We start from the raw sequence: 25,150 nt of genomic DNA on the forward strand, positions 1-25,150 counted from the left end.
ATCCACTGATGACCTTATCTAATTCTTTTTGGACCCAGTTATAGTTTTGGCCTTCATAACATCCCCTGGCAATGAATTTCACAGGTTGACTGTTCATTGTGTGAAGAAGTACTTCTTTATTTTGTTTTAAACGTATGGCTAATAATAAAAATAATTGCCCATTTCAAAACAATAGGTCTACTTGGTCATCAATGCGTGTGTATATAAATAAAACAGACAACAGCAAAACTAAGGCCAGAACTGACAGGAATTTTAAACCGGCTGATCACAGAACATAGTAGTTATAAAAAAGTGGCCAGAGGTGTTAACGCCTCCCCTCCTCCCCCCACACACAGGATTGGATTTGGCAGGGAAAATCCACATAGAGAACTTGGGTGTTGTTATTAACTTTAATAATTATTACTATAAAAATTTGGTTCCCAAGATTGGTCTCTCAATAAATCCCTCAGGGTTGTTGTTGTTGTTTTAAATATATATATATGTTCCAGCAGGTTTATACATTTAAGGACCAAATTTTTAAACGTATTTTCTATTTGAGGTACCCAGATGTTAAACATTGGATATTCACTATTAAGGCTTACCAAAGTAGAGACTACTTTTGAAAATTTGGCCCTACGTGACCTTCACAAAGTCACACTGTCACCGTGGTCACTAGAGGAGCCACACTGAGAATGCTTATTCAGGGCAAACGGCAAAGAATCAGGCAGACGATCCCCCCAAACTGGTGGTTTATTCTATAATTAGATTTCACCAAGCCAGTAACCAAACAGCTTCTGTAATACCTTGCTGGTTACCAAGAAACCAAATTGCAGTTGCCTTTAAGCAATCCAGCCTTTGGCTCCCACCCAGACAGCCAAGTGTATATAGTGAGGGTTATTTAAAACCTTATCCATCATAGGTAAAGTTCTATCAATTCCAAGAGAATGGACACATTACCTACCAGGTCAATGAATATTTCAGATCTTACCCAAATACTCACTTACAGCCAATTCTTATTAACTAAACTTAGATTTATTAAAAAAAGAAAAGAGAGATACTGTGGTTAAAAGATCATTATACATATAGATATGAAAAAGGTTCTTAGGTCAGTTTCATAGCAGAGGCTAATGATTTGTAAAAGTCCTTCTAGAATCAATTTAATAAGTTATAGTCCAATAGGCAGTGCATGTGCAGGGTTTGTTCAGATTCTTCCATGAGAATCTACAGAGATAATCCAGAGTAGACCTGGAGACCTCAGTCTTGTGACTGAAGAGTTTCCCTGACAAAGTTTAAATAGATCTGAGATAAAACAGGATCAGTCCTGAAACTTCCTTTATAGTTCTCTAGCAGGCAGATAGCCTCTGGACAGCAAATGATCACGGCAGGCATTCCTTTGATGAAGAATAGGTAATGCACGTTGTTGCTTTGAAGTAAATCTCTATTTCCTAGGCATACACTGATAACTAGTTACATTCATTAGCATAAGGCAATTAACCATTCAAACAGTTCATAGGTAGTTTACTTCAAACTTCAAAGAGAAATAAAGACAATGATACCATTACACCACAAGTTCCATCTACATGTTAATATCCCCTTTTGATCTCTGAATCAATAGAATATAGTAATGAAATATCATAGACAGGAAGAAAAGTTTAGCATCTACAAACTACATTACATGTAACTTCTAACAAGATATAGGTAAACACTGACAGATACAGTTAGTATTTATTTCTGATTCTCTAGCAATACAGGCCTACATTTCAAGAACTCTAGTCTATTTAACATGCCTTTGCTAACTATCTATAAGGAATGGTCTCGTTTACCATTTCAAGGCTCTTCTAATACGTCCGTAGAAGTTGCTTTCAGTTCAACCAGCAGGTTGGTTGTTTAACCTGCACTGGTTCAGCATCACATTCACATTCCTGCACTACAGGAATAGGAACAAATAATGGAATTATGCTGTACAAATCCATCATAAAAACGCATGCAATATATGACATCACAATATACTTACATCCCAGAGATACTGTATGTCTGAGCCTTTTCTTTCAAAATTAGCTCCCAGGTGGACACACACAAAAATTGCCATTCACAGAATATACAGGTTAGCAAGCTGTTTTTCATTTTCACTGGATTAGTGTTCTATCATTTGATTCTGCTGTGTTTATTTTCTTTATGATTACTATAGGTCAGATGACAATGATTGTGGGACAAGTTGGCTGTGGAAAGTCTTCACTTCTTCTGGCTATACTTGGTGAGATGCAGACCCTGGAGGGAAAAGTTCACTGGAACAAGTAAGTTTCCAATAGCTTCTAATTGTTATTTTAATTTTAAGCACTAACGCTTCATAGTAAGAAATGTAGAGCATGTTAAATCATCCAGTCACACCATTCAAAATCCCTCCTGCAAGCCACTACCAGTAAATTTATACCAGCTGTATTGTGATGCAGCTGGTGATGTTTCATTTGTGACAGAAAGTGACAGATTGAGCTGGGCAAATAATTGAGTTTTCAGTTCAATGGCAGTTCTGAAAAATGTTTTAAAAAATGGTTTGGGTGTGAACCAAATCTGAAACATTTCAGAATTTTTGGTGAATCAAGAAAGTCTGTTTCGGGTCTGTTCCACAGTATAAATTTGAACCTGGGTCTCCCCCATCCCAGGTGATTCCCCTCATCACTGGGCTAAATATTATTGGGTGTGCTGGGAGGAGGAGGGGAAGGAAGGAGAAGAGGCAGCAACCAGCACCAGCACCACTCTTCCTCCTCCAGCCATTGTCTGACTGGCTGAAACTATTCATGTCTGATTCACGAATCATCTTGGGCTGATCAAAACTGCATTTTTCATCACATAAACTATTAGTCTGAAAAAATTCACCCAGCTCCAGTGGCAGATTTACAGTGTGGTGCTTGAAGGAAGGGATGAAAAGAGAATCTGAATATAGTAAAAACCAGTTGAGTAGTCAGTCTCAAATACATTAACCTTATTTATGACCTACATGGAAAGGATATATCACTTTGTGTGTAAAATATGGAGTGTGCCGTGCATTGTAATGCATCTGGGGTGAAATCCTGGCTCCACCGAAGCCAATGGGAGTTTTGCCTTTGACTTCAGTGGAGTCAGGATTTCACTGCTGGTGTGTGTTCCTCATCCATGCCCGGTCCACCTCAGATGTGCTCCGATGCAAGTAGACTGGTCTCTAGTTTGCCTTAGCAAACAGTGACACCAGTGGCAATAGCATTGCTTTAGACACTTTTCAAAATATTTTTTTTTACATTTTTCTGGCTTTGTATTAGTAGAGGTTGATGACATTTTTTGAACAATCAAAATTTCTATGAAATTTTTTTTAACCGTCTCTGCTTATTATACAAGTTTCCTTACTATTTGTTTCTTTATCCTGTGACTGTGGTGGTTGTTGATGCATACGGCCACCTGTGTGGCTGTATTTGAATTGTTTACCACACCAAAAAGCTGGAATAGATCTGAAGGTGAGGATCACTTATGGCTTGAAACAATACCACAGAACTGAATAGACACAAATTTTAAGAAAGATCAGATCTTGATTTGGATCTGAAATTTGTGCCTGGCCCTGTCATTTTAAAACAGGCTGATTCAAAACCCTGGATCCAATCATACTCTGATGTTGGAAAAGTTTGGAGAGAGCTGTGGATACAAAGTTTGTGTTGGCCCATCTTTATTTTTAACTAACACTTATAATCAAATATCTTCTTATAGTACAGGATATGCATTTATACACTGGCTACTGATCTTATCTTCAAAAGGAGAATTCAAAAGGAGTATTTAACAAAGATAAAGGACAAAGGCATATTCTAGTTTTGGATTAATGTCTAAGACTAATCAGGCTGGTCTTTCTGGTTTTCACTTTACGGTGCTACAGATAGTGTGTAGAGGAGGACATGCCAAAGTCTCATTGAATCTGATTTGTTCAGTGGCCTGTTCAGTGGTGAGGCACCAGCACAGAGTAAGTAGAGGCTGATATTCCTGGTTGGAATTCTCGGCATTGACATCTGTGGAAGCAGGATGGGATATTCACATACCCTGTGTGGGATGGAGGGGGGCTGCGTGCCAGCTCAGAACAGGCAGCTGAGAAGAAAGCTGCTGTGGCGGATGGGAGAGGGGGCCCTGCACTGGATCAACACAGTCATACAGAGCTAGTGTCTGAGAATCCCTGTATGGGGGGGCTCAGTGAGGCAGCAGCTACTATTGCAGCTCATCATTTGGGAAGGGGGATGTGCTGCAACCACACTACATAGCCTTCGATTTTGGAGATTAATTCTGTTCTCCCAACTCTCCCACCCAAAGCTCATGTCCTTAGGCTTTGTCTGTGGGAGGAGGGATGAATTTCACCTACAGTGATCAAAATGGCACGACCAGATCTTTGAGTATTTATCTATTCTATCATTTTTCCAAAAAGCAGTTTTTTCAAGCTTGACAGTTTTCAGTTTCCTGTCCATGTGTGGCATTGTTTTGGTTCCCGAGCCATGTGTCTCTGTCTGCTGTGATAACACATATGATCTCACTGGAATAATGGGCACAGTTAGAACCCACAGAAGAATAACTTTTGTTAAAGGAAATAGGAGTAGAGCGTTTGGTGTCGATTAGAATACATGACCTACAGTAATCACATTAGTCCTAATTTATTTATTAAAATATTCAACCAGGACATTCCTTTGAGATAAGTCATTTCATTTCAAGGAGTGGATGAAAGGAGGCAGCAATTCATATTTACATCATTCCAATAATCATCTTCAAAAGAGTCTTATAACATTCATATACACTACGTAAATCTCTAGACAGCAAAGCTGTGTTTTGCCGATAACTTCGGACATCCCGACAGAGAGGTGAATACGGGAGGATACCTCAGCTATTGACTAAATGAATCCTGTTGTTGTATTCACAAAATCATAATAAAAGTTCTAATTACTTCCTTAATTCCCTTTCCGTGTAATTCTGCATGCATGAGTTAATATATCTGTTGATCCAAGAATAAGCTAAGGGATGAGATACAGACTAGGTAAATTTTCTAGAAACATCAGCGGTAGTATTGTAGATATAGAAACACTGGGCTAGATTCTGCCCTCAATTGCACTGATGTAAATCTAAAGTAATTCATCTGGATTTACACTGGCAGAAGGGAAAGTAAAATTTGGCTCATTGTGGCCAAAATCAGCCTTTAGATGAACTAATTCAACTCTGACTGCAGTGAGAGCTGTACCTGCTTCCTCCAGGGATGAAACTGTCCTGTATGTTAGAGAAAGAAAGACAAAGAGTTGCAGAGCACCTTCCCTTTAGAGAACTTGCCTATGACAGGCTTTATGGGCCAGGTTCTCTGCTGGGCTCAGCTTTCACATCATTTGGGGGTTATAAGCCAGGGACAGATGCTCTTTCCCTCAGCATGTGGTGTGGTTTGCAGCAATCAAAAGCCTTAGATGTGAAGTTGGCTTCCAGCTGTACTGATAAGTAACTGACTGGGCAAGCTTCCCATATAATGGGGAGTGGAGGTGTGATGGGGTGTATAAACCCCACACTGGGAAACCAGGGGTTAAGGGCTCATTCTGGGCCCAGCCAGCATTGCCCCAACGCACCTGCAACAAATGCTCTATCAGGTGGAGCACTTAAAAGAGAGAGGAGTGGCTCATTTGGGTGGCAGAGCTAGAAGGAGACAGACCTGCAGCCCCAGCAGCGTAGCGCTTGACTCTGGCATAGCTGTCCTGAAAAGGGGGCCCTCCCTGAGGGAAGGGAGGCCTCAACCCTGGAATACCCAGAAAGGGGAGTAGCATCCCTCACCCTTACTCACTGGTGAGGCCTAGGAATTAGGATTCCTCTCCCCATAACCCCCCCTGCCAGTCAGAGACTGTGGCATGACCATTAGGCCCTGCTCCCCTACAGGATGCCAAGGGGGTGCCCTTACAGGGGGGTTTCCAGAATCATTGTTCCAGTCCAGCTCCTAATGTAGGGCTGAGCTGGAAAGCTCCTACCCAGACTTTACAGAGACACATCCATGTGCACACACCCACAGTTCCATAGTGTGGAGAGAACCAAATCCTCAGAAAATGGTGTGGTGGAGCCAAGCAGAAGGGGAGAGTGGTTAAGAGGAACGTTCCTTGTCCTCTGTATAAGCTCTACAGCAGGGGCTCTCAAAGGGGGGAGGGTTGTGAGGTTATTATGGGGGGGTTGTGAGCTGTGAGCCCCTGTGCATGCCAGGGCTATGGCTATCAGCTATGTGTGGGGCTGACAGCCTGAGCCCTTCAGAGCTGGGTGGCCGGAGAGCAGCGGCTGCTGTCAGGGTGCCCAGCTCTGAAGGCGGTGCCTCCCGGAGCAGCAGCACAGAAGTAAGGGTGGGTGGGGAGGTCATCACAGCCTGAAATATTTTCAAAGGCGGTCCCAGCAAAAAAGTTTCAGAACCTCTGCTCTACAGAGTGTAGAGGGTATGTAAGCCTCCCCTGTGCAAAGTATTTCTGAGGGCCCAGAAGCCAGGTGTAAAACATGGACAAGAAAAAAGTTAGAGCAGACCCTTAATAATGGTGTTCTTTGATCCTATGCTAAGCAGGCCTTCCCTCAGCAGTGTCACAGAGTACAGCTGTAGACCATGGTGTTGCTACCACAGAACATTAGATAACAGTGATGGGTATTAAACACCTAGAGGGATAAATCAGTAAATAGACAATCTCGGCATGGCTACTAGTTCTGCTATGGTTGTGTGGGGGAGGCTGGAAGGTAGTGCTCAGTGGAAGTTTCTCATGGAGCTGGAGGGCATCCATATCGCTGGAACGCTGGATCTTCATTGTCCTGTTGAGCCTGCAGATCAGGAGGGAAAGTTCTCAGACTCTGCAGTTCCACTGCAATCACAGAGATTTAGCATTAATTTGCTTCCCTCTGTATTTGTTTTGCAGGAGAACAAGGGGCAGAATTAGAGAAATGTTAGTGTTTTAAAAGGTCCAGTCTAGGATACATTGAAAGTAGGCCAGTCTTCAGCTATGTCTGTTTTTAACTTTCCCTTGAATCCTTGATTTCAAAGAAATTTGGTAACAGACTAGCACACAATCAAAATTATCACATGGAAACTGACTGATCAATCTAATCACTTCAGTGCTTTTCATAGTTTCAGACTTAACTCTGGTGTAACTAGCAGTGATCTGGCCTGGGGAAACATGGATTATTTTTAAAAATACAGAGTAAAACAACATTAAATAAGCAAAATAAGGATTCCAAACTCCTGCATCCAAATAAAGCCCTTTTCACAGAAATATCGTGCACTCCAGAACTTGAACTTCAGACTACTGACATGCACTGTACTTGTTTCTTTGTCATATTTAAAGTATGTGGGTTGAGAAGTAAACTTTCTGCTAGTATAAAAGCATACGGTCAAACTCTACAACTCTTATTTATTGAATCCCTAATTCAGCAGAGCACATAAGTATATGCTTAACTTTAAACATGTGCTTATGTCAAACTGAAGTCAATAGAATTTAAGCATGTGCCTCAGTGCCTAGTTGAAGAGGAGTGGTTTGCCGAATTGGGGGCTTTAAAGTACTCTTACTCATACAACTAATTTCATTCATTATAATGGGAAATTTGGTTATTACAGTCTTTTCACTGTAGTAGTAAGCACCATAGGATGGGTCCCAAAGTTTTAAAAATTATTCTTATTGGCAGTTCCAGACATATATGCTAAACACATTTTTTCTGCCCTTCTCCCACCACTTTGACTCATTGCTATTTGCTAAGGAAGTTGATATGAGGTTTTTTTTCTTAAATGGGAGATTCTAGTCTCTCTTTTTTCCCTTGGACTAACTTCTCCTCCCGTTTTAAACGTAAAGGCCTCTGTTTCCCTCTCTCTTGTACCTTGAAATATCTTTCCATGGTAGTGAAGATAGGAAGCTTTTTCTGAATTAAGAGACAGCTCTGGTTAGAGAGGGTCCCACAAGACAGCAATTATGCCTCTCCCACCCTTCCAAAAAGGTAACAGTGGTGTTAGTCATCTGTGACATCATAACTCATCTAGTTGTTGATCCTTTAAATGTGCAGGCAATCCTTGAGCAGACCCTTGCAGTCCAGTGTGGCTCTATAGGTGTGTCACAGCTTAATTTCCCCAAGTGGAGTGGCAATAGCTTTCAGTTAGGGCCAGGAGACGTCAACACACATTAACAAGAGGCCTTATCTCTTTTAATAAGGCTTCTGCCCAGGAATCATTACAGCAAAGAGTTCCTCTTTCAGGAGCCAGCACAATACTGAACAACCCCCCGTTCAGGCTCCCAAATTTACTGTCCACACCCAAGTCTCTGCATCAGTTTAGGCTTGTATTCAGGGAGCAACTGCTCCTACTTAATGCAGCCTGCCTGGTTCCCTTCTGCACACTGCCTGGATTCTTCTCTCCCTGCTTCCTGTTCCTGTTGATATCATTCAGTCCCTAGGGTGGGGCAGGGCCTAGCGGATTGTCCCCAGGCTGTAGGCTCCAGCCTATAGGGATAGTACCCTTTTTCCCATGCACTCTTTCATGGGTCTGCTCGGAAAACACTCAAGAGTTATCCACTCCTAAATCCTAAAAAGAACTGAGCATCTGCATCTCAAATCAATAGTGTCAAAGGGAAGTTACAGCATCTTTCAGGAGTGGGCACAAAGATGAAATAACAGCTTCTTTAAATAATTTTCTAATCACACTTAACTGTGCAAATTCAGTTATTATCCTATACAGGTATGTAATAAGGCACAATAGAAAACAGTTCCCTCCTACACATCCCTAATGTGGCCATAAAATGAAATAATTGGCTTCACTTATTAGTTTTTGCCTATTTTCCCTTTAAAAGAAAAATCAACGGAGGAATGCAGCCGTTAAAATGTGTACCTAACCTCTTTTCCCCCCATATGTGAAATTTGCACACTAAAGAGTTACTGTATCTATTTCCTGAATGCTAAATATCATTTACCATAACTTACAGCATAAATGAAACTGACTCTTCTTGTGAAGCAACCAGAAGGTATTATTTCCATTTGCAGTGTATTTGATCAGAATCATTTGCTTCCCCAGAATCTCTGTATTTTTCAGTCATTTCCTTGTCTCCTCACCATGTTGGTGATAACTTTCTAGAAGATTAACTGGCAGATTTGTTAAATGCAGTGGTTCCCAATCTCTGTAGGCCATTATGCCAGTACTCCTGTTTAAAGGCATGCCCAGAAGAGGCGTCAAGCCTTTCCTGCAAAGTGTCAAGTGCTCTCAACTCTCATTGACATCACTGGGAGTTTAGGGTACTCCACATCCTGCAGGATGGGGCTCACGGGTGTCAGTTGTAACGCTGACGTCTGCAGCCTCCCAATTGTTTGCGTGTCCTGTCACCAACAGTCAATTTTGTGCAGCTCCACATCCTAGTCTCACAGTTGTACACACAATGCATTTGAGGTCAACAGCAACACCATGTGGAATCTCACGGGGCCAGTCTCGTTCCTATTGAAGTCACTTTGGTGATGTAGCCAAAATATAGTTTCACAAATGGCAGAAGTTCTATACCAGTAGCTGCACCCACACCTGTGGTTGGGAACCACTGTTTTATCTGATACCTGATAATCTAAGGAGAAATATTAACATAGTGGAGTAGATTTCGGAGTCTTCTACAAGTTATGGGATGATGCTGAATGCTTCTAACCAATATTTCCACTACCACGGCATCCTCTCTCTCTATAGCAAACCACAGACACTGACTACGTTAAATTAATGGTCAGGGTCTAATCTAAAGCAACATACATGAAGACAATGGGAATTAAGATTGACATTTCATCACTCATTTCACATCTGCTTGCCTAAGTATTGCAGAAGTCTCAGAAAGGTGGCTGATATCACATAATCTTATCTGCCAAAATGCATAAACAAAACAGTGAGAGTAAAGGGCAAAGTAGTTACATGCCTGTTATGTAAATATCACTACATGTTTAAGCATGTTTCAAGTATACATTATATTTACTTGACAGACCATAGTCCTTCTGAATTAGTACAGAATTGTTCTTCTTTGGTGTATCATTTCAATCCATTGCAGTGGACCTACATATAAGAAAAATAGCATCTGCTGAAAAATTGTACTGCACGCATATGGAAGTTTAAAAGAGCAAACACACTAAAAGGCAATGAGGCAAATGGGCTGATAACATTCATTTTATACACTGCTTTCTAAGTAGCTGGCTTTGATGTTAGAAAACAATATCCCAGCCTGGTACATTTTCTGTTCTTTTAATTTACATTGTTTAATTTAACAATGAACAGAATGGTGGTTTTAGACATTTTTAATTTGCTATTGGATTTAAATTCCATATACCATGTGTGGCCCAGTAACAAATCATTTAAAACAGATGTTTATAGTAGTACAACCTAGAACACAGACTTTAAATTCAGGACAGAGAGTGGATGCTGCTCTAACATAACCTCTTCCTTTAAAGCTTTTCCTTTCTCTTTTGTTACAGTTGATTTTGTTGTGATTTATCTTTGTTTTTAATGCCTATTGTTAACTCTGATCAAAAGAAACTTCAAGATAAGCTATTTTATTGGTGATGTTTTAATTTTTCCAGTAGAAACAGATATTCAGTGGCTTATGCAGCACAGAAGCCATGGCTATTGAACGCTACAGTGGAGGAAAACATTATCTTTGGAAGTCCTTTTAACAAACAAAGGTAATTATCAATTTCCTTACTGTTATGAAACCTAAGGGCTAGATTCTCTCCCTGCCAGATAAGGAGGGGAGCAAAGCGGTGGGGAAAGAGATGTAAAAGACCCTAACCTCACTGAAATGATTTTATGAAGAGGATAAAGGAGGCAACTACTGACATTTTCACTCCCAGGAATGGTCTGTAACAATGGGAACTGCTGGTGTGTTGGGCTAGCAAGAAGTACAGCCTTGTGTAGGGGAAAGAAGGGAGATGGAATGGGCTCTCAGTTTCTAAGTCCATTATTATATATTATTGTTCCTGGGTCTTGCATAGCAGGGAGTTCACTTCTTGTAAGGGCCAGGGAGAACGGCAGTTCCTGCTCTGAGGACACAAGAAGTGTTCCTTTTAAGTCCTTCTGGAGTTGGCTGGCCAAAGACATGTTGCAGCATATGTGCTCCCACTGTGTATTGAGGAGATCAGGAAGGAATTGTGCCACCATAACTCCTCATAGGGCACTGCAATTCAGCACTGCCCCCAGTGTGGACCAGTGGGTAAAAGCCATAGTCTGGCTATTAGGTGTAGAGAGGGATCCTGCTTCAGAGAAGCTGCTACTTGTACATCTGGATCTCAAGAGAAAGTAGCTTAATGCTCTGAAGCTAGTGCCAAATGCAGGGCCAGATTAAGCCAATCTGAGGCACACCCAATATGGATGCTCCCCACGGCCACCATCCCAGCAGTGAGTAGACGTGGGGCAGTAATGGGAAAAGCTACAGGACCCCTGCCTGAGAAGTGGAAGGGAGGCCCCATTCTGAACAGCAGGACTACTTTGCCTGGGAACAAGGTCTGGGGCTTCCTCCTTGGCTCTAGCTGGCTGCTGCTTCTCTTTCTGCTGGGGGCTGTCTGCCAACTCAGGGCTTGTCTATACGTAGAGCGCTGCAGTGGCGCAGCTGCACTGGTGCAGCGGCATTGCTGTAGCGCTTAGTGAAGACACTTACCTATGCTGACAGGAGAGCTTTTCTGATCGGCATAGATACCCCACTACCCCGAAAGGCGGTGGCTACGTTGACAGAAGAAACCCTCTCGTCAGACTAGCACTGTCTACGCCGGGGGTTAGATAGGTATAGCTGCGTCACTCAGGGGGGTGGATGACGTAGTTATACCAACGTAAGTCTGTAGTGTAGACCAAGTCTTAGACAAATATCTGTTACACATGGGAGTATGTTTGCAAGCTTTTCTTGGCAACTGTAGAGCCCAGAAACATGTTTTCTGTTTTTAAATTTAAGATGAGGTTCTGATGTCATCCTATGACTCTGGAGCAGGGGACCTAGGCATGGTCCTAGTGTGTCTATGCCTTAATCCAGGTTTGGTTTAGTGGATATCAGAACCAGGGCCCAAGCATAATTTTTATTCAGGCCCAGTACAAACTTGTAACACGGTCCTGCTCCCACACACATACCCATGGAAATTGCAGCCTGGGCCAGGCCCCGCCAGGGCCTCTGGGCCCCAGTAAAGTGTACCCTTTTTCCCCCCCATGTGGGGGCCCTGATCAGAACACCACGTTACAAAACACCATATGGTTTGATGTGACTGTGTTGAAAACAGGTCTGCCTACCTCAAGTCAGTGATAATGAGTAGCTCACTGGAAATATAGGGGTACCGAAAGTCAAAACAGAGCTCTATTGTGCCTGGCCCTGACTACTCTTATCTAGCACTTACATTCTATGTTCATTTAAAAAGCCAACCAATATATGCAGTGGGAAAAGTGACTTGATTTTAGGCAAAAAAAATTGCTAAAGTTTAGGCATTTTTACTGGTAACATGCACTTCGCTTTAAGTTATTAAAAATAAATTATATTCCTTTCAGTGTATGTTCTCCTAAGATATGCCACTCAGTTCACTTGATAATTAATGATGATCAGATCTCACAAAATCCAGATAAGCATCCACAAATTCAGGGACCAGATTCTCAAGTGGTGTAAATTAGCCTAGTTTAATTGAAATCTACAGAGCAAGGCTGATTTATGCCATTCTGAGAGTCCGGCCAGTGATGCTTATCCAGAGATCATCCCAACGATCCCACAAAGCTGGGAGTCTCATGAGAACAAATTCTTTTATGAGATTTCCTGTTTCTACGCAGGTCAGAAACACTGCAAGAATAATCGGTCCTGAAATATTTAGATATTTGCATTTCTGACTGGAAACAAATGAAGAAATGTCCCAAAAGGAAATAAAAATAATGCAGTGAAACTTGTTCTAAATAACTACTCAAGAGACCAACAAAAATGGGCTGCATATCAATGATAATCTCTTAATAAAGGGCGAGGAAAATTGTACTTCCTAACTTTCTGGGGCACTGTCTTAAAAAAAGAGGCTCATTAATAAAGATGGTTTCTTGTACAGGCCTCACTTGAGTCCCTTTTATCGTTAGCTAAACTTTTTTGAACTTCGCCATTAGATTAAGTCTGAGTTTTTGGAGGAGGTTTTTGTTTTATCTAGTCTGCTTGCCTGTCCATGATGATCATTTTTTTTCTCTGCAGATACAAAGCTGTTACGGATGCATGCTCTCTGCAGCCAGACATTGACCTGTTACCATTTGGTGATCAGACAGAAATTGGAGAAAGGGTAAATAAGGAGGTGGAAGTTTTTATGACAGCTTGGTTTGTGTGATGGGAAGGTACTTTTGGATATCAGATTTCTAAATTGAATTAAGCTGCAAGCCTGGCAGACATTACTAATAGCTGTATTTTATTAATATTTATTATAATTATTCTATATTAATTTATGTCACATAAATAATCAGGAAACCTAGCAACCTAAGAATTCCAGCTACTCTGATGCAAGTCAGCATTATCATGTGCTCCCCAAGGCACCTGAGCCTAAAATCAAATCGTAGGTACCCAGGTTTAAATCTGAGTAACTCTGTTGGCTTCTCAAATCAGAATCTGGCCCCTGTGTGTTTATTCTTTCTGTAAGTGCCATGGAGCCACTGCATTCTTTTTATGATACATCATGGAAAATGAAGTCATTTACGAGACTAATATTGTGCAGACTCAAAAAAAACAAGGGGAAAGTTTTACCTCTGATGTAACTCCACTGTGTCCATTTTACACTCTGGGCCTGATTCTCATTTATACTGTGGCCACTTTACACCACTCTGGCAGGGTGAAGGGGCTTTAAAGTGAGTGTAAATTTAATTTATACACAAATTAAGCCCTTTCACACTGCTAGAATGGGGCAAAGTGGCTTTAGTGTAAATAAGAATGAAGTCCTGTGTTTACATTTTACTCAGTAGCACAGAAAAAAGTCAAGATTTGTGGCACTGAACTTAATCTAGTAGGAGTTTTACTTTCAAGGTCTTAGAGTGATACTGTAAAGTTAAATCAACGAGAGTTCTGTGGCACTTTACAAACTAACAGATTTAATGTTTAATTAATTTAATATTTGGGAATTTAATATTTGAGAATGGGTGGGCAAAGTAATTTACCTTCGGTAGTGAGACAGCCATTCCAATTCTCTGTTTAAACCCAGTTTGAATGTGTCAAATCTGTGTCACACCAAATCATTCAAATCTGACATTGCCCACCCATTCTCACCTCCTACTCAATGGTCGTCATTAGGTCTTAAGTACCGGACTCCACCTTCCCCATTGTTCTCAATGCACTTGGATTCCTATATGATACCTCTGTGTTACCTATTTTTGTATTACTGCATCTGAAGAAGAGAGCTAGCCTCTCGAAAGCTTATGTCTCCAAATATTAAATCTGTTAGTCTTTAAAGTTCCACAGAACTCTCGTTGACTTTGCTGTATACAGACTAACACAGCCACCCCTCTGGAACTATTCTGTAAAGTTAAATATTATTCAACGGACTAATGGAGAGAATCCATTTTCCTACAAAACACCTTTTAAATAGCTTTATCATTATTTTTATTTTTTAATTCTTTTAAATCTATCGAGAGGGATTGGGGGGGAGAGTATAGGGTTTTTTTCCTCCCCTGCTGCTATTCAGAAGGTTCTTTTGATCACGGTCTTCCATTTTTTCCTGGCATAATTTGATGGCAGTATCATTTGAAACACACAGGCAAAGAAAGGTCTGCTCTGTCCTGAGAAGAACTTTTTAACTTCTAAGTTATTTGTGATTTGTTTATACAAAATTGCACTAATAATAGTTTCTTTCTCAGGAGGTTATGCACTGACCTTATTTGTTTACCAACAAGACTAACATGATATCTAATACTGAATAATTCTAAGGAAATTTCTTTGGGTGGTTTAAAAAAGAACTGGCATTTTTCAATGTCTTGTCATACACAAATCATTTTGTTTATTCAAAAGACCTGTTTTTATGACATGTTATATTCATTAGGGGATTAACTTAAGTGGAGGCCAACGGCAGAGAATCTGTGTAGCTCGAGCACTCTATCAAAACACCAACATCGTGTTCTTGGTAAGATTTTTTAAAAATATGAATTATGCAAACTTAATATAAAAATGTTGCCCTTATATTTAACTTTCCTACAAGGACCACTATTCAGTTCACAATCTACTTTTGAATTCAGAATGCAGAGACAGGAAAAAAGAACAAATAAACAATGAACAGAGGCAGTAGCAGAGCATTTCAAGAGTTCGGTGAAAGAGGAGCCTATTATGTAACTCAGCTTAAAAAGATTGGGACAGGTTTCTGATAACCACACTCACACTGAGTAACACCCTATTACACACTTCATTCCACTGAAATCAATGGGGCTTTTTGAAGAGTCAGGATATCACAGGTTAGCCCATTGTGGGGAATGAATGGACTGAGAGTTTAACAATGGGTTAGACAGCCTTTCACTTCTGTGTTACTAGTCCAAATTCAGTCCAAGTCGGGGGTTTTTGAAAATCATCACCCATGTTATGGCTGTTTGGTTCCTACGCACAGTAAATTGGTGGACTTATCTTAGTTCTTAGAGGACAAGTGTTCACATAAAAAACTCACTAGCACAAATGGCATCTTTGTAAGAGTCAGTGGAGAGAGGCCAAGGACTGGAGTCTGAACAACCTTCTCACCTTTGCAGGTACTCTCTCCAGGTGAAAGTATAGGCATGTCAATTAGTCAGCATTTGGGAGAAGCTTGAATTGGTACTGATTCTGCTGTATCTGTTCTGCAGAAAAATAGATGTCATCAGTTACCTGTTGAGATAGGCTCTGATCTAAAATTTGAATCTGGATCTGAATTTCTTCAAATTTTGGGGAAGGCTTTCAGATCTGGAGTTCCAGTTCAGATCCATCTCTAGTTTCCAATATTGTCAGTCTGGGACCAGTGCTAAATCGACTCAGAAATAAAAACCAAAAAGTCACAAGGAGAATCTGAGTGATTTACTACAAGCCTAAGAGAATGGTTTTATCTATCTTTGTTATTGTTTTCCACTTTAGCCCTCTCACTAAAGATGGCAAAGATTAGCATTAGTGAAACAGATTGCACTTAAGTAATTGCAGTGATTTCCTTTTTTATAAAAGGTTAAATGCTTAAAGAACAAATTAAATAAACTGATTCATACTTCTCTGCCCCAATTTTTCTTTTATCCAATTGCAGGATGACCCATTCTCTGCACTGGACATTCACTTAAGTGATCACTTGATGCAGGAAGGTATCTTGAAGTTCCTCCAGGAAGACAAAAGGACACTTATCCTGGTGACACATAAATTACAATATCTGCCACATGCTGACTGGGTAAGAGGGGAGCCACCACTTGCTAGTTTGTCACATTGTAAGGGCTGCGGTAACCTCCATGGGCTCTTGGTGGTGATATAGTTGAAGCCAGATTCATAGTGCTTAAATAATTGTTCTGCTAAGAGCCATCCCATCACCTGTTATTGCAGTGGGCATGGAGCTCCTACTCCCACATTCCACCTGTATGTCTGCAACACTGGCTGGTATGGAGCAAGAGTGTTTTACATGCACTTTCCTTCCATTTAACTGTGGATAAGTAATTGGCACATAGCTTATCAATCACTTAGACCTGTTTACGATTTTTGATTGAAACGTGCTATATAAATATGAATGATTTTAACTATTATTATTGATTATACTTTGTCCTCTTTCTTTCGAGAGCAATGCCTACAAACAACTATTGCCCGTAATACTTTAATTGCAAGATATATGTTGACAAAATAGCTTTTAAAAGCTATTGATAAAATGTACACCATTGGGTAAAATAAATACTGAAATTAGCCTAGTTTTAGCCTGTGAGTTTTAGTTCGTTCACATTGAGATCTGCTGCATAGTCCCAAATACAGTGATTATGCCATATTGTTGAATAGATCCATTGATAATCCTCCTTTCTAGATCATAGCTATGAAGGACGGCTATGTGCTCAGAGAAGGGACATTGAAGGACATCCAGACCAAAGACATTGAACTGTATGAACACTGGAAAACTCTGATGAATCGCCAAGACCAAGAATTAGAAAAGGTAACTATAGATAGTGGGGCAAGAGTGCATTGTATGCAAAGTATTGCATCTTGAACTTTGATCCATGTTTGAGTCCATTCCAATGGAGTTAGGGTGAAATCCTCCTCTCAGGTTGATTGATGGGTGGAATTCTGCACATCAGCAGACCCCATGGGAGGATTTTGAGCTAAGTGACTTGGTGGTTTAAGCTCTTCACAGAGCCCGGAACCATAGGCTACTGTGTTCCCTCTCTGCCTTAGCAAGAGAGAGCTTTGCTGGATCTTGAACTGTGTCAGCTTTCTGCCACACCAGTCTCCACCTCACCAGCAAACTCCTCAAGGTTCTGCCAGTCTAATCCTTGCCTCTGAGGTAACATTCAGTGAACCCCAGTTCCTGCGTTCCCCAGAGTCGTCTCCTTGCAGTACCCAGTCCTCTCACTTGACTCTCACAGAAATTATTAAATCCGCTGTCTCCTAAGAGACACTGCAACACACTAGCATGTTAGCCCAGTTGAGGACACACTCTTCAACTTAATACAGAGCACTGAGATGGTTTATAGTAAAACTAAGCATACATTTATTAATAAAGATCACAGATTTAAGTGATACTAAGAGTAACAGAGACAGAAATGGTTACAAATAAAATGAAGGTAAAACATGCCTTCTGGATTCCTAAATTTAACAGATTACAATCCTGGTCTCAGGCAATTTCTTACCTACAGTCAGTTCTCAGCATCTTCAACCTGTAAGATAGAAGGATTCCACCTTTCACAGATTTCAAGAGCCCTGGCCTCTTTTGTCCCTTAAGTGATGGATAGCTAAGCGGTTCTCTCCCCTTCTTTTTATAGTTCAGTAAACCTATAAAATGTATCCTTATGATGTGTACCCCCAAGTAAAGTTTTCTCCCCAGCGGCTTGTGCTCCAGGAAGCTAATGACATCCTGTCTTCCTCACCCTCATCTCAATTTGCTTTTCCTGTGGACTCAGATGCTAATGAACTTTCATTGTCTCTGGCATCATCTTGCTTAATTTACAATGGAGACAAGGCAAACAGGCAAAACAACATTCTTTTGTGTAAGACAAAGTTGTTTAGAGACTGTTTCCACAATGTATTTTAAGAACATATTACCAGCACACAGACATAACTCTTTATGCACAATCCATACATATGCCACACAATGATATTCATGAGCAGTGTGTCACCAGTTTTTGTATAATACCTTACACAATGCTGTTTGGCTAAATATTCTGACAACAGTGTGTTGGGTGTATCCTTTGCCAGTTGGCAGGATGGGGCTTTTAGGGTCACAGTCTCATGTATAAATAAACTGTAACTCAGACCTTCAAGAATGCAGAGTTCAGCCCTACTACAGACAATTGGGAGTCCAGACCCAGGCTTCAGTGTAATGCAGAAGATTAATGGTGTACCTTAGTATTGCCAGTATATTTTGTGTACCCTGAGAAGCAGCTTGCTGTTCAATAAACTGCTAAAAAAGTCTAATGACAGTCTCAGGTAGGACAGAGCTCTCTGCTTGCATTTGTTTTCACAATCTTTTTGGTGGGAAAAACCATCCACTGCTACCAGTCTCAACTAAGATTTTAGTTCAGAGAAGTAAAAGTTTAAATGGGTCTTTATTTTGTGTGACAGAGCTCCACATTCACACCGTTCGCCCATCTTCACACATACCTTCTGGGCTCCATATCTACATGCATTTATCTCCCAGTTTTGCTGCACTCTTACATTGGCTGTATCTACAGCTCACTGCCCTTCCTCCAGCCATTATCCCTCTCTACAACATTAGGACTAACTTAAAGGCTTCCACTAAGGTTAAAGTGCCTCTTCAAATAATTGATTTCTCCCGACTACAATCTAGATCATTAGTACCTGCTAATGTGATATTCTTATAGCTTTGCAAATCATTCTTTTGGTGTTGATTAAAAGTGGATCCCTGAATCCAGGCCCTGTATTGGCAGAGGAGCCTCAACACCTCTCCGCCGCCAATCTCACTAGCATCTGAGTTCCTTCCAGTTGTGCATAAAAGTGACTTGAGTAAAATCTGACACATATGATTTGTTTTTTCTCTCATCTTCTTCCCTGGGGGAGAATTGTATGAACAACGTAGTAGCTCATCCCATACTCCCCACCCTGGTTATCTCACCTTGTGAACAATCAAAAGGCTGAAATAAAACTGAGCACCTGATACGGTATCTGCCTGGCTGCACAGAAGCAGAATAAAAAAGCGTATCATTGAGTGGTAGTGCTTTTGACAAGGAAGGCAGGGGAACCTGTTGTTTAAGGCTCTAATCAACCCAGAGAGAAGGAGTGGAGAAACGGCAGGCGCGGAGTAAGTAAAGAATTTGACAAATGCATGGAGGAAGCAAGGAATGGGTGGCAAAAGGAGGCACATATCTGAGAGAAAAATTTGGATTTTACCACATGGATAGAATTATTCAGAAAGATAAATCCTAACATAATGCAGTTGTACATTCCTTGTATCTAATTGATCAAAATTAACTTTTATTGTGGCTACTAATTGACACTGAAATAATGGCACAAACGGTAGGTTGGGCTCTCAAGTTAATGTAATGTTACAGGATATGGAGACTGACCAAACTACTTTGGAAAGAAAAACTCTCAGAAGAGCTATGTACCCGAGAGAATCCAAAGCACAGCTGGAGGATGAGGATGAAGGTACATTATATCTTTTCACACTGGTTAAACCATAAACATGCGTCGGTCACGTGTATCCACATTCTTAATACATTAGTGAATGTTCTTAGCAATGAGATATGAAGATGTTGATGACACTTACTGCTTTGGGCAATAACAGTGGAATGTCCAGTACTTCGAGCTATTTAGAATTAGAGCTGTTTAACGGATTCTTCATGGAGTTTTTCAAACATTGTGCAGGAATAAGGACAGAAGAGAGCAAAGTAGAGATTTATTACACTGCATTTTCTGGAGATGGCAAGGGAGGAATGGGAAAAAAGATATATTGCGACATTCTGGGTCAAAGCCTCAGCAACTGTTAATAGACGTAGCTCCATGCAGGTCATTGGTGTTCCGCAGTTTTACACAAGCTGAGGATCTAACCCTTTATATCCAGTTTTGTCACATAATTAGTTATGAATGCCCCCACTGATTCTGCCTATTGAGATACCATTCACAGGCTCCTTTGGCTTAACTTGTAGTTATTTTCAAATCCTTTTTAAGATCCTTTTTAAGAACATGATTTTTTTTTTTAAAGTAGAGACGGAGCCTCGGCTGCTATTTTTGGATCTGGATCTGTCTCGGTATTTGTGGCCCCATCATCCAAGCTACCTTTTTGTCTCCACCAATTCCTACATTTCCAGAGGCAGGGATCCAGTTTTGAATCATTTGTAAAGTCACCTGGGGATTTATAGGCTGCTGGCAACAAGACCTATCAAGAACTTTCCTGGGATGCTAGGGAGCACCTAATGGGAATATGAGGTTATTATGGGGGGGAGGAGTCGTGACCTGTCAGCACCCACATATGCCAAGAAGGGTGGCATGGATTGGGGGAGGTCATTGGTTTTGTTTTTTTTTTTTGGCTGGGGGGGGGGGGGGTCATCACAACCTGGAATATTTTCAAAGGAGGGGAGGTCTCAGCAAAAACCAGTTTGAAAACCCCTGACCTAATGGGAATATGCAGTTTTGGCAGCCAGTGGGATGGTGTCAGAGAGAGAAAGGGATTAACGGAATGCTTCATAAGCCTAGCAGAGTACTGATTTACCCCAAGACTTTCTTTGACGTGGCAGAAATATTGACTGGATTGACTATCTAATTAATAGCTTCTGTATGTGGGCTGTTTGTGCCGGTCGTATGTTTCATCTGGCGATGCTACTTGAGGGATGTGTGGTATTTTCAAAGGCTCATGATGCCAGTATGACTTTGGGATTTAGCGACACCCTCCACGGCTCTGCTCCAGAGGCTGAGTATGACACTTCTTTAACATGTGCAGTCTCCAGAGGACCTGAGGGCAGAAAACCCAAGGTCTTCCAATGCTTCCAGTTCTCGGATAGAGCAGTAATGCCTTGTCAGTAGGCCAGCCCTATAACCTGGGTACAAATGTTTCCTTCCTTCAGTAAATTAGAAACGTGGGGATTGAAAGCCCTGCGGGAACATGGCTATACATTCCAGCAGAACACCAGCATCCATCAACTCCCAAATTCTCAGACAAAACACTTGGTTAAGGTGGTAAAATACATATCAGTAACTTCAGGGATAAAATTTAACAGAACATTGTGCTCCAGTTCATTGTCATCCTGGTTCTGACATTCACTCACTGTGTGATCTTGGAAGTATTTAAACTCTGTTTCTCAGCACACACGAAATTTCAACTCTCCATAATATTCAGAATTACTAAAGTATTTCAGAGACTGTCAGTTCAGGGCTGTCATGTCAAAGGAAAGTTCTGTCAGAAGAATCTGGGTCTTCATTCCCCTCAAGTATGCATAGCAGTATTGTGAGCTTTAATACTCTTGCTGCATCTCTGGATATGTCTACACTGCTAGCGGCATTGTCGGCAGTGCAGGATCGAGTCCATGGGATCGATTGAGCGGCAGTGGAGACCCGCTCAATTGAACCCAGAAGTCAACGCCATTAATCCACCCCTGCAAGAAGAGTAACGCTGCATTGACCGAAGGGCATTATCAGTCGGCACAGCACAGTGGGGACACGATGGTAAGTAGAAGTTAGTAAGTCAACGAGAGATACGCAAGCTACTCTACGTAGCTTCTGTGTCTCCTCTTGACTGCCGCCGAAATCCGCCAGCAGAGTAGACCAGGCCTCAGTTAAATCTCCACAATGTAATATTTTCAATGTAATATTTCCATGCAGCACAATGCAGCACGTTGTGATATGTATGCACATCAGAACAGAGTGCTACCATCCCCTTATGTTGCAAGGTGGTGTGGTTACACATGATAACATCCTCTTCTTCGAAGATAAAGCTTTGTAGTGATTGCAGGTAACATTAAAGCAGAGCCCTGCTAAGTAACACCAGACAACTTTTCTGTATGGAATGCTTGGCAAAGCTGTCTACAGCTTCCCAAACAACCCAGTAGAGCCTTGGCCCCCAGCTGATAAGGTAAAGACAAGCTGAACAGCCAGAAAAGCTTTTGGAAATTCTAAAACTGGTCTGATTCTATAAATGCATTCCACACTGAAGACATGATTTACTAAAGGATTATTAACAAAACTAGAGCTGGTCAAATAAAAGGGAAGGAAAAATCATGATTTCGTGAGGGAAACATTTCCCCTTTTATAATTTTCAAAAATTGTTGTCAAGCCATAGAGCTGGTTGAAGAAAAAAGGGAAAAGTCACAAAATGTATAAAAAATTGTTGCTGTTTTTTATTACAAATATCAAATTATAATCAAAATGGTTGACATTTTTTGAATGTTGACATCTCCAGTCAAAATACAAATGATCTTCAATGTGGTGCTGAATACAATCTAACTGATTTGATCAAATCTTTGAATCACAGAGGAAGAAGAGGAGGAAGATGATGATGATAACATGTCAACAGTAATGCGACTTAGGACAAAGATGCCTTGGAAAACTTGCTGGAGATATCTTACCTCTGGAGGATTTTTTTTACTGTTTCTTATGATTTTCTCCAAGCTCTTGAAACATTCAGTCATTGTAGCCATAGATTACTGGTTGGCAAGATGGACATCCATGGACAATGAAAATAAAACAGTGAATATCACAGTCTTTCCACACTCAAACAAGGTTGGCCATAACATAAAGTTTGTTAGACAAAAATGTTCCCAAATAATTGAAAAATAACCCTCCTCCTAACCTAGTAACCAGTTAGACTGGTAATGTAGCTAATATAAGTACTGTAACATCAATTGTAAAATAGGATGAGTGAATTGGTTAATATAATTTAAAAACCAGTTTAAATCTTAATCCAAATGTCAAACTGAAACCAAAAGTTGTTTGGGGTTAGAAGAACTTTGGGCCAAAATTTTCAAAAATGGGATCCTAATATTATGCTCCTAAATGCATATTTAGCCACCTAAATTAATACCCAGATTTTCAAAAGTGCTGAGCGCCCAGCAGTTCCCACTGATGTTAGCAGAGAAATTAACCCAAAATTTTGCTATTGAAATAGAATCTATCAGTGATTTAGATTGGAGAAGATCCCAAAGTTCAGGTGCTTATCAAAATTTAGTAAAAGTTTTCTCATGAGATTTCCAGTACCTCTCATATCCAGCCAGAATCTAGGGGGCAGATCCTTAGCTGGTCTAAATTGTTATAGCCCCACTAGACCAGCTGAGGAGCTGCCTCCCAGACCTGCGGTGGTACTTGAAATGAACATTGGGGTGTTTTTTTCCTGAAGTTATCCAAACTTAATTCCTGGAAAATTCTGTTCTTCTTCAGTCTGAGTTTGGGGGAATTTCACCTATCCAGTTCACATGCCTTGCGCCCAGTCCTGCACAGTGCTGAACATCCTCAACTTAAGACCTTGCAGTATACTCACCTTTAGCGTTAAATTCTGTAAATTCGATTTATTAAATATCTTCCTGAGACCAATTAGTCCCCCAAATTAATCCCCGGACTAAAAATCTGCTGCACCCACATATAGTGATTTCAGGATTGGGGCCATAGGTTGAAAACTCCTTTTTTAATGTTATAAAAAGATCACATTAATTTAAACATGCAGCACATGTCCTGTTGTTATTGATGTCTTTTGCATTCTGACACACCAGCTGGACAGTGCTGTTAGCTCTGAAGAACATGGCCATGGGGATTTCCAAGGTTAATATATTTTTCCTTTTTTTAGTCTTATCATGTAGCTGTATTCAGCATACTTTGTGGAGCAGGGATCGTCCTTTGTCTTATCACATCCCTGACTGTGGAGTGGATGGGCCTCACAGCAGCCAAGAATGTTCATCACAATCTCCTCAATAAGATCATTCTTGGACCAATCAGGTACAGCAAAAGTGATTTTCCTGCTGAAAGGCCAATCTACCAAAAACCACTTACTGGGTAACACAGTAGCTAGTGCTGAGAAGAGCATCGTTCATTCCCCTATTGCCCTCAAGTCCTGCAGAACAGGAGAGAGTCAGCTGTGAGGCTCAGGAAATTACCCTCTTCATGCTGGAACATGTGCCATTTCAGATTCTCCTTGCTTTTCACACCAACTGGTTTTCATCTGAAAGTAATTTCTAGTTACAAAGTTTCCAGACTAAAGTTCATCTAGGGCTCTGGGGACCAGTGTGGTGGAAATGCATCAGTTCCAAAGCACAGAGGTGGGAATGGGGGAGACAGACACTACAGTCCTTATGCTCCAAAGAGACAGGCTGTGCATAGCTCAGCACAGAGGGTGGGTTGGCCAAAGGTGTGATTGCATGCATGCAGTGACTACATTTCCCATATAGGTGGTCAACAGGTGTCCTGTCCGGGCCAGGAGCTGGAACATTAACCCAGAAAAGCAGGGTGGACTTTGCAAAGGATCTTTAAAGTTGAGGGAGCTAGAGGATGGATGGAAGAGTTGAGAGAAGGGAACTGACAGGTTTTCAGGGGGGGCTGGGGAGACTTAAATGTTTGGGGTTAAAATAAGATTTAGATAGCATTCCAAATGCAGGTATGAGTATAGAGTATAGTTTTCATGTTTACTAACTGGTGCTAGTGGACTAGTTGGACAGTAGCCCTAAGTTCTGACTGACAGAGATCTTTCCTCCAGAACCAGACTTCCTTTTCACGTAACGTTTTGCTTCTGTTTTGTTCAATAGATTCTTTGACACAACTCCCCTGGGGCTAATTCTAAATCGCTTCTCTGCTGATACGAATATTATTGATCAGGTGAGCGCATTGGTCCATTCTGTTCTAGAATGCATTGACTACTGTGATCGTTCAAAATGCCACCATTTTGGAGAAGAAATACACCTTTTGTTAACAGGGAGCCATAGAGGATGTAATTTACATTCAGAACAGATGGTGTGACAAACTCTGTACTGTAAAAGAGCTTCCAGGCAAAACACCTTTTTATGGAGATTATTATTGTTGAGCTCACCAAGACTCAAATATATTCAGGGTTACAAAGACAGAGCTACTGGGAA

The 25,150-nt window shown here is 40.9% G+C and overlaps 1 protein-coding gene across 5 annotated transcripts in view; it reads left to right on the forward strand.

The window, feature by feature from the left end:
- The window catches only part of ABCC9 (ATP binding cassette subfamily C member 9), a 115,758-nt gene that overhangs the window by 57,530 nt on the left and 33,078 nt on the right, over window positions 1-25,150 (forward strand). For 3 of the 5 annotated variants that reach the window (XM_067559241.1, XM_067559240.1, XM_067559239.1), the window contains exons 17-26: window positions 2,168-2,273; window positions 10,552-10,653; window positions 13,167-13,251; window positions 14,992-15,072; window positions 16,201-16,338; window positions 16,954-17,079; window positions 19,652-19,748; window positions 22,567-22,814; window positions 23,872-24,020; window positions 24,824-24,893. In XM_067559241.1, the coding sequence (XP_067415342.1) occupies window positions 2,168-2,273; window positions 10,552-10,653; window positions 13,167-13,251; window positions 14,992-15,072; window positions 16,201-16,338; window positions 16,954-17,079; window positions 19,652-19,748; window positions 22,567-22,814; window positions 23,872-24,020; window positions 24,824-24,893 (1,202 nt within the window). The remainder of the gene's footprint in view (window positions 1-2,167; window positions 2,274-10,551; window positions 10,654-13,166; window positions 13,252-14,991; window positions 15,073-16,200; window positions 16,339-16,953; window positions 17,080-19,651; window positions 19,749-22,566; window positions 22,815-23,871; window positions 24,021-24,823; window positions 24,894-25,150) is intronic. The other 2 variants (XM_067559243.1, XM_067559242.1) reach the window with 1 other exon arrangement.

Source organism: Emydura macquarii, unplaced genomic scaffold (genome assembly GCF_026122565.2).
Source record: "Emydura macquarii macquarii isolate MOO-44397 ecotype Brisbane River unplaced genomic scaffold, CSIRO-AGI_Emac_v2 contig_2205, whole genome shotgun sequence".
Classification (NCBI taxonomy): Eukaryota; Metazoa; Chordata; order Testudines; family Chelidae; genus Emydura; species Emydura macquarii.